At 44.3% G+C, this 10,148-nt stretch overlaps 2 protein-coding genes across 2 annotated transcripts in view; one reads left to right on the top strand and one right to left on the bottom strand.

Moving 5' to 3' along the window:
* Positions 1–749: 749 nt before the first annotated feature.
* PRPF38A (pre-mRNA processing factor 38A) lies at positions 750–5,191 on the top strand (the record flags this gene model as incomplete). Its single annotated transcript, XM_084266322.1, has 10 exons — positions 750–879; positions 952–1,111; positions 2,019–2,140; positions 2,592–2,677; positions 2,823–2,933; positions 3,457–3,569; positions 4,101–4,127; positions 4,210–4,307; positions 4,638–4,686; positions 4,912–5,191. The coding sequence occupies 10 exons, from the start codon at positions 750–752 to the stop codon at positions 4,952–4,954; spliced, it is 939 nt and encodes a 312-aa protein (XP_084122448.1). The 3' UTR covers positions 4,955–5,191.
* A 1,039-nt stretch (positions 5,192–6,230) lies between these two features.
* TUT4 (terminal uridylyl transferase 4) overlaps positions 6,231–10,148 on the bottom strand; it is a 48,409-nt gene continuing 44,491 nt past the window's right edge. Inside the window, exons 29-30 of the mRNA XM_084266323.1 lie at positions 7,780–7,953; positions 6,231–6,771 (exon numbers count right to left, since the gene is read on the bottom strand). Of these exons, the coding sequence (XP_084122449.1) occupies positions 6,680–6,771; positions 7,780–7,953 (266 nt within the window). The 3' untranslated portion in view covers positions 6,231–6,679. The remainder of the gene's footprint in view (positions 6,772–7,779; positions 7,954–10,148) is intronic.

Genomic DNA, 10,148 nt, shown 5'->3' with positions numbered 1-10,148 from the left:
TTTGTTTCCTTCAAATTAAGAATTTCCTCATAGGAAACAGACCACAGACCTCAGGAAAGCGCCGCGCACACACCCGAAACACACGCGCACGCCCCCCCCGCCCCCCCCCCCCCCCCTCCGCCGCCCAGGGCCGCTCCCCGCTCGTCTGCCCCAGCCCCTCGCTTTAGACGAGGCAGCGAAAAGCTCCAACAGGGCTCTACCTCAGGGACGCTGCTCGTAGCCACGCGCTACTGCCCCGCTCCCAGGCGCCCCCCGCTGCGGGCCCGTGGCAAAGGAAGGAGACGTTACCGCCGACGGCCGGGACACGCAGAGCCGCTGGGGACACGCAGAGCCGCTGGGGACACGCAGAGCCGCTGGGGACACGCAGAGCCGCTGGGGACACGCAGAGCCGCTGGGGACAGGTTGCTTCTCGGCCGCGGACCGAACAAGACTGACCAGAAGGGCCGCTACCACCGCGATAACTTCCGAACGCCACGATGAGATAAGAATAGAATTTCGCGCCAAAGCCGCTCGCAGCTCCGCCCCCTGCGCCGCGCGCCGCCACTGAGCGTAGAGGGAGGGAGGAAACTGCGCGGTAAATGCGCCATGTTTGTGTCTGGCGCCCTGAAGCCGTTGCCAGAAGACGCGCTGTAACCCGAAGATAAGATGTCGGCCGGCGCGCCCCGGTAGCGGAAAGTTGCGGCCGTGCCTCACGGAAGGGCAGTAGGGCGGGCCGCCGCGCAGCCGGGTGGAGCTATCTAGCGGCGGCCATGGCGAACCGGACGGTGAAGGATGCGCACAGCATTCACGGCACCAACCCGCAGTACCTGGTGGAGAAGATCATTCGTACCCGCATCTACGAGTCGAAGTACTGGAAGGAGGAGTGCTTCGGCCTGACCGGTATGGCGGGGCGGGCTGGGGTGGGAGGGGGCTCGGTCGGGAGCCCGCGCTGACGGCCGGGCCCTCTCCTAGCCGAGCTGGTGGTGGATAAGGCCATGGAGCTGAAGTACGTGGGGGGCGTTTATGGCGGGAACATCAAGCCTACGCCCTTCTTGTGCCTGACGCTGAAGATGCTGCAGATCCAGCCCGAAAAGGACATAATCGTGGAGTTTATCAAAAACGAGGATTTCAAGTAAGTAGGCAGTACGCTTGCTTGATTTCTTCCCCTCTTTTTGGTTGCAAGACACACTTGGGTGTCCGGAACAACAAGGAAGCCTCAGTGCAGCTTTTAGCTTTCAGTGGGCTCTGATGAACTCTGCCTGCTAGAAAGCCTGGCCTTCCGCTGGCTTTCAAAACACTGGGGCTGCTGAAGCCTTTGGGTGATGATACATCTCTGTCCAAAGTATTTAGAAAGAGGTGTGTGTGCAGAGAGCCATGTTCTTTCTGTAGTCTGAGTGCTAATGAAGTTCTTGTGTGATTGAATTACTCAGAGGTTATATATGTGTAGAATCGTGGAATGGTCTGGGTTGGAAGGGACCCCAAGGATCACAGAGCTCCAACCCCCCTGCCAGAGGCTGGGCCACCAACCTCCAGGCCTGGATCTACACAAGGCTGCCCAGGGCCCCATCCAACCTGGCCTTGAACACCACCTGGGATGGGGCATCCCCCACCTCTCTGGGCAGCCTGTTCCAGCACCTCACCAATCTCTCTGTAAAAAATTTCCCCCTAATATCTTATATAACCCTTCCCTCTTCTAGCTTTAATCCATTCCCCCTTGTCCTGCCATTGTCTATCCTTTTAAAAAGTTGATTCCCCTCCTGTTTATAAGCTCCTTCCAGGTACTGGACCCTCTCCAACAGTTCTACATTTTTCTTGTATTGCGAGCCCCAGCTCTGGACACAGGACTCCAGATGGGACCTCATGAGGGAAGAGTAGAGAGGGAGAACTGTATAAATATATACAATACAGTCCTTGAAGGTGAAGGTCTTAATATTTATCTTGGTGTACTGATTTTCCACAGAAACTTACAGGAAAAACTCTTGTACCTAAACTGCTAACTGTGGAAACAGCTCAGATACACGAATCGGTTTACTTTTCAGGTATGTCCGGATGCTTGGTGCATTGTACATGAGATTGACAGGCACTGCCATTGACTGCTACAAGTACCTTGAACCACTGTACAATGACTATCGAAAAATAAAAAGTCAGAACAGAAATGGGGGTAAGCACTCTGTAGTTGTGATTTCTTAGTACTTCATAGGTGACAGGAGATAAAAGTAAACGTTCTGTTTAGTAAGATCAGCTTGAAATGTGTGGTGTAATTGAAACCTTGCTAATTTATCCTTTGGGTAGTCTGTTGCTCATCTTGCTGGTTTGTATGAATAATAACTGCCCCGACTGCTTTTGGTTTTTGTTGGGTATTGAACTGCAGTTCTACAGATCCCAAAGAAACTCTGTGTGAGTTCTGGTTTAGGCACTGTGAATCTACTAATCCTAGCTGTGCAGTAATACAACTCGTTGGTGAGGCAGGTCTAATGATTTCCCTCGTCTTTGAGAATGATTTTTGGAACTGTTATTTGTCCAACCCACATGATGTAAACTGTCTGAAGTGTTTCATCTGTAGCCACTGGCATTAATCTTTGTCTTTTAAATGCTATTCCCCCCCTGCTCAGAATTTGAACTGATGCACGTGGATGAATTTATTGATGAACTGCTCCACGAGGAACGTGTGTGCGATATCATTCTGCCTCGATTGCAGGTTTGGTTATGAATTCTTAATTGCATCAGAGTCAGTGGCTGTATTGGCTACAGGCTCGTTGTGTGCAGCTTGTGATATGGCCCTTCTGGCACTTGAGATGCCTCCCTAGGTGGTGGTTCTTACAGGAAGTTACAATTTCTCCTAGAAACGCTATGTTCTGGAAGAAGCTGAGCAACTTGAGCCTCGCGTTAGCGCTTTGGAAGAAGACATGGATGATGTAGAATCTAGTGAGGAAGAAGAAGAGGAAGATGAAAAGGTTGGTGAATTGTTTTGCAAAGGGGTAGGTTAAAGTTGGGGTTGAACCTCCACAGAACACTTGAAAGCTGGCACCAGCAGGTTGCTTGCAACTCTTTCCTACCTCCTCAAAGTATTTTCATAGAAGGTGGTGGTAAGAACTGTTGTTACCAGCTCTCAAGTGCTCTGCATTCATCAGGCTTTTCTGTCTCCTGAAAATCACAAATCTGGATCTGTTCCATGTGAAACATTTCAGCTGAATAGTTTTACGTACATAACAGGGAGAACAAAAGGTGAGCATGAAGGTTATGACGACTGTCATAGTCAGTTCTGCCATACTTAAGAACGGACAGTATGAGAGGAAGCTGGTTTAATCTCTGGGTGGCACACACAGTACCACTCATTTCTGAATATGAAATACTTGGAGAGGGACACTCTATGGCATGACGTTTGTCATTTCTATTAATTGTTCAGAGATCCTTACTGTTAGATAAAAACCTTTATGTAACAAGACTTTGAGAACCTTCCCCTGCCATTGTTTCCAGCTGGAGCGAGCACCCTCTCCTGATCACCGCAGAAGAGGCTACAGGGACCTTGATAAACCTCGCAGATCTCCAGCCGTGCGCTACAGGCGGAGCCGAAGCAGGTCTCCTAGGAGGTGATGTGGCTTTTCTTGAGAGTAACTGGTATCTGTTGTGCCCCAGATGGCTGAGGCAAAGCACAGAAATGAGAGGTGGAAGAGATTCCAGCTGAATTGTCATCTGCAGTTTCTCTAGCCGCTTTATACAGTTGGGAGTCGCAGAGCACAGCCACAGGCAACCCCTTTGCCTGGTACTCCAGTAACTCTTGAGCTTCCTGGCCGACATTAGCTAAATTTGGCAATACTTTGGAGATACTAAGGAGAACCCTGTACTTTGCTTTTATGTAAGCCAGAAGCTGCAGGAAAACCCTGCTAATGGTTCTTGCTGATAATAAGCCAGGAAGAACTCTCATCACTTGCCTCTTTTGCCCACTGTACACGCCAGTCCAGAACCACACACTGCCTTGTGTGCAGGAGGCCCAGCACATGCTGTGGGGACACAAGGAGTGTAAGGGGAGCCCTCATGCTGTTGCTAGAGAATATGGGAAATTAAACAGCTGGTTTTGCTAAGGATTTTTAGCGACTCTTTCATTTCTCTCCCCATTACAGGCGAAGCCGCTCTCCAAAGAGAAGAAGGTAGTGTTTTATTATTTAATCTTTGTGTGTGTGTGTGTGTGTGTCTTTAGCCTGGCTGTCTTTAACGCTTCCTTTCCTTCAGTCCATCGCCACGCCGGGAGAGGCATCGCAGCAAAAGCCCACGGCGACACCGGAGCAGATCCAGGGAGCGACGCCACAGATCAAGATCCAAATCTCCAGGTACTTTTGCCATTTATAGATTCACTCTGGTAAGACTTTTATCAGCAGAACATCCTCTGCAAGAAAAATTTGTGTCACAACACCCAGCAGTTAGCATAGGTGCTTAACCTGTTTTTTAAAACTGCTAGTTATATGAAAGCACAGCTGGAGAACTCTCTTAATACAGGCAAAATTGCTCTATGTTTTTAAAGTGTTGGAGTGTCCTAGTTAAGGCTGCAGCTAGGGTTGTTTAGGGCATCATCCAGGCCACTCAGTCACTAGAAGCAGATTACGTTAGCAAAACAAAACAGAATTCCAGGTGGAAATAACTGTTACTTCTTTATCTCATAGGGCATCATCGTAGTCACAGACACAGAAGTCATTCCAAGTCACCTGAAAGGTAAAGCACCTATTTAAGGTGGTCTGTACTACTCTGCACTAGTTAATTGTGGGGACTGAATGTTTTACAATGTTGGAGATTAAGTATTTCATATGGTATTGCTATCTGTATTTGACCACAGAAAGCACTACTCACTGCTGTGAATCAACCTTGGGCTTGTAAACAGTTACCAGTGGTGTATCACACAGTTTTTGGTGTGATTGTATTTTCCTTTTTTGTTTTCAGGTCTAAGAAGAGTCACAAGAAGAGCCGGCGAGGGAATGAGTAACAAGCTAAATCCTTTACGCGGTTTGAGGGCTTTGAACTGCAGTCTAATACTGTCCTCTTTGCTTTACAGGACAGCTCGATCTGTACTGGCTGCTTTAGCAGTCCATTTCTTTAATCCTTCTGCTCTTGTACAAATCTTGTTTGTTTTCTAATTAAAAGAAAGCTAAGGATACTTTTTACGTGGCTACTCGTGCTCATGATAGAATTTCAGGATTGTTTTTAAATTGTCAGTTTTTAAATTCTCAAGGTCTGTAAAAAGTAGTGAAGAACAATTAAAAAAAAAAACAAAACAAAAGGGAGGGAGTGTCTGTAAAGTCTCCTTGTTGTTTCTTCCAGAGTACTGTGCTTAGGCTTCTTTCTTACATCAGGGCCTTGTTCTGGCAATTAGCCACTGCACTCACTTGCCAAAGTGAAAATATGTTTGAGTTGCAAACTGTGAAGAATCACCACCCTAAACCATCTCAGCCCTTCAGGACAGGGGAGGACTGAGCACACTCATAACCCTGTGTGTCCACTGAAGCCAAGGGCAAACAAACCAGTGGTTACAGGTTCCTCTGTAACAATCACCCTGAAGTCAATGCTATGCACATGCTCCTATGAGGCAGTTTGGAAGCTTAAAGCACCCCTTAATTCTCCTCAGGCAGAAATTACTCGGTATGCTTAAAGATGGTGTAAACCACTACTTTGAACATAGTTTGGGCCCACTGCTGCCCAGGGATAGAATGTGACACAATTATTCCCAGTTCTGCCTTCTCTGAAGGAAGTTAGTACTCAGTCAGCCCTTGTTCTTCAAATGAATTTGGTGTTCTTAGCTATCACAGGAGAGCAGGTGTGGTAAAGCCCTTGTATGCCATCCCTTTGCTCAGTCTTGCTTCGGGAGCAGGGAGGGACAAGTTTATCTTCTGAATGATGCATTTATGGTGTTTTCACATGCTGCCTATTGAATGTTGACAGGACAAGAAGTAGTACACCAAGTGAATTCATGGGAGGTCATCATCATTACTGCTTAGTACAGGCCCAGAGTACTTTCATATTATTTTGCAGTTTCTGAACAAAAGAGCTGGTTTCCTTGTCCCTTGAGTATTTTACAAGACAGACACACTGGCTTGTGAACAGCACAGATGATCACATCAGCACAGGGAAAAACAAGTACACTGACTGTCTGCCTTGGTAAAGCTGCTCATCATTCTTCTTTAAGGTCTCCAAATTAAAGCTGGTTTTATTAACAGTAAACTACAAGCATGCATACAAATTGGGAAGAGGAAAAAGTCTTATGTCCTTTTTTCAGTTTTATTTTTCTTTTAAAAATTTTTTTGGCACTACATAGTTCTGTAAAGAATAGAAGTGACAAATTTTTCAACACATGAAATCCCCTTCTAATTTTTATTTTTTTAGAACAATATATATAAAGTCTGAAGCAACCAAAGTATGAATACAGCTAATAGAAAATAAAGAACTTAATTTTAAAAATTCTCTCTCTTTACAGTTTTATCAAGATAAAACAAAACACAATTCCCCTTAAAAATAGGGTAATAAAATAGATGAAATTTGTATCACTCAGTTTTGTGATACCAGTAAAAACTATAGTTCATATCTATGTACAAATGATACAGTTTAAAAACAGTCTTAAATAATCTGGTATCTAAACATGTTGCATTAAGATTTTAAATCAGAACCTGAATTTTCTTCCTCCCCCCCACCTCCCCACCCCCCATCCCGTTAAATTTCACTTTTTCTGTTGAATGTAATTCAGATTCAAGTGTGGGTGTCCTTGAGACAGAAGCGAGAACCGCTGGTTACTCTGCATCAGTGGACCAGCTAAAAGAAAATGGATTACAATTACTTCAGCAAATTAAATATACTTAACAGTACCTGGCTATATTTAATGTATTAATCTTACTTAGAAATAAAGCCATTTGCTAGATGGACACAAATGCTACCTGTAGAACTAACCCATTTAATGGGGCAAGGCAGTATGAGCTTTACCCTACCTCCAGAATTCCCTTAGAATCATCAGTACATCATTCTGTTGCTTTACTTTAGTTAGTCAACAAGAGGAGTATCAGGGTTTTTAATTATGGGTCTCAGTTGGAAACTTTGCTACAGCCAACAGATTAGATTCTGAAAAAAGGGTTCGGTGCCACTATCTCTGATGTAAATACAACACAGTAACTGCAAAGCCTCCGTTTGGGCACAGTTCCCCTCTTGGTGGAGCCAAAGGTCTCTTTCCTACAGCCTTTCCCAGTCCTGTCAGATGCTGATCAACTTTACCATGCACTAGCATCAGGAAGAGTTAAGATTAAATCAGTCCTTCAAAGTACCTTGCATAACTGAGCCTGATCTAACTTGGAAGTGAGCGCTGCTTTGAGTGCAGAGGGGCTGGACTAGATAACCTCCAGAGGCCCCTCCAACCTGAACTATTCTGTGGCCTCGCAAGTCTTCCTGCACGTCAAGTCACTCCACAAGGCAAGGCACACAAGCCAAATCAAATTAAATTAGGTCAAAACCGTCTTCAAATTCTTAACATGCTCATTGGCAAATCATCTTAACCTCTATTGGAGCAGAGGTGGCTCTACAGTGAGACAGCAGCAGTGAAGAAGAAAGAGGCTACAAGTGCAACAGCTTTCAGAGCTCGATTTAACCCCTTCCCTCCCACAAAGATTTTCATCCATCCACACAGGAAGCCGAAGCGTTGATTTGACTCTTGGATTCATTATGGTTCCAGGGAGCCTAGCAAGTGGAACATGATTTCTTGGCTTTTAAAGCCTTTGAGACAGTAAAGAGACATGTTGCATGAGCTGTTGATTCATATACTAGTTCTAGTACCTTGAGGGTAGAAAGGTTTGTTCGGTGGGTAGCTGGCATTTCCCTGCTGCATGTAGTTCTGAGGCATATTGTAAGGCCACGCTCCTCGGAGGAGAGGAAAATGGGTAGGGGTCCCATGGTCCCAAGGGACAGAAGGAGGGTTCATTTTACCAAACTGTCCTTGGAAACCCTGATCTATTTTTCAATTGAAAGGGAAAAGCACATTGCAAGTTGAAATAATTAAACAGTCACAAATACAGTTTACATCTTAAATAACAGTTTGCAGGGGACAATGTGATTAGTCTGATGTGCTACTCTTTCCTTCTAAATAAATATACATCAATAAAAATTATCACCTAAATTACTTCATTATTCACTATAATAGAATTTATCAGGGAGGCAGACAGAGAATGAATCACTGTTAAAAACAAGACCTACAATTTCACTATTCCTATGTCATTTTCATGATAAAAATTACAAGGTCTGAACATTACTAATCCTGATCCCACACAGATATTGACTATCACTGACACAGCTGTGACATGAAAGCTATCATCCTAGGCAAGGAATAACTCTCTGATGTACACAGAAATTCCACAAATATTTATATGCTTAAGAAACTTTGTATTTAGACCACTGGACCAACTTAAAATTGATTTGTAGAGATAAAAAATAAACACTTTTCAAATAAGTACATGAATTGTAAGCTATTCCATTTACAAATCCAGTATTACTGCAGCATTAAGGATGAGAAATCAAGCTTCCAAGGAGGCAGGACACACAGCAGTTGATGCCAAACGCTCTATATTACTAATTCTGCTCTTTTTGTTCATAGCTCCTAATTCTGTAAGATACAGCAATGCCCACTAATAAAAAACTTGAACAATGTACATTTATAAATAAATAAACTTTAGTAACTATCCTCAGGACATTGTTTGCCCTTCAGGTTCATGACAACAACTAAAAAACCCTTGCAGACAGCCTTTCATTAAATAAAAGGAAGATACACATTTAAAGAAAACAGTAACTTTTATACAATAGAGCATGAAGCATGGCTGTGAAGCATGAAAAAAAAGTTGTCTGCCTGAAGCTTCTGATGATCCTGCTTCTGATCAGCTGTCTACTGAAAAGAAAGTCAGGTCACTGCAACACAAGGGTACGTGACCCAAGACAAGAGCTTCCACAAAACCACAATTCCCAAATTGTCCTGAGCAGGTAAGAAAGCAGGTTTCAGAGCTCAGAAGGCTCATCTCTACTGTGTGCTCACCCAGTGACCCCTCCTTAATGGCAGGACTGGAAACTAGGAAAAGCATGTGATGAGACTGGAAGTAGAAAGACAATGAGTAAAGGGAAAAAACCCACAACCTGGGACTGACAGCACAAGAGAAGTGGGAAACTTTCTGTGCAGACACAATGAGAGTGGAAGCAAAGTGCAAAAGGAAAAATACTGTAGACTGGGACTGACTGACTATATGAGGAGAAGTGGGACTCAAGGGAGAATAGAGCAGAAAGTAGGACTGGGGGAGGCTTATCTGAAAGAAGGTAGCTATCCGGGTAAGAAGACTTGGATTGGAAGGAGCTGCTCGAGGAAAAGTCTGAGCTGGGGTGGATAGAGAGGAGGGGACAGGCAAAGCTGGACAGAGAACTGAGAGGAGAAGCAGAGACATAGGGACAAAGCACACTGAAGTCACAAAGACAACTGATGGCAATGTATATTCCCAATATATTGCTCACAAAGCTCCAAAGAGTAAAACATGTATCTCCAGCAGCTCAACAAGTATGTGAAAGTCTCTCATGAATTTTTCTCATTCAAGACTGATGGTCTAACTGAAAAAAAATCTACTGTTGCTGTCAATCACCCAGTTAGTACAGAGAAAGACTCTGCAGGAGATTCAAAATTTCAATCTCATGATGAACAACTGCATCAGTACACTGTGTGCTGGATATATGCTTTTAAATACAGGAGATACATGCTTGGTATAAATCAAAAGACCATTATCATGATTCGAAAGATCACAGTTAGAATTTAGGGACTGTCATGTTTTACATTTCACAGAAAGCCATACAGGCTGTAATTGCTATACATTGTTTTTCTCAGCCTCAAACACACAAATGTACTTGGCTTTGGTGTGAGGCAAAAGGCTGTTGCCCACTTATCACAGGGAAAATCTGTATGAAGTGTTTTCAGGACATGACACTGAGATTAAGGAAGTTAAATGTAGCAGGACAAACTACAGGAAAAAACAAACAAAGGTATAGGATCATGTTGCACTGCACTACATGCAAGGTGGCAATATTCAACTTGCACAACCCTAATCCTGCCAGTCTCCAAGTTCACAGGCTCAGCATTTATCTAATAAACCGTATTTGTAAGCATAATCAGAGGAAAG

Source organism: Gallinula chloropus, assembly GCF_964237585.1.
Source record: "Gallinula chloropus genome assembly, chromosome: 6".
Classification (NCBI taxonomy): domain Eukaryota; kingdom Metazoa; phylum Chordata; class Aves; order Gruiformes; family Rallidae; genus Gallinula; species Gallinula chloropus.
This window is presented reverse-complemented; position numbering and strand designations above follow the sequence as displayed.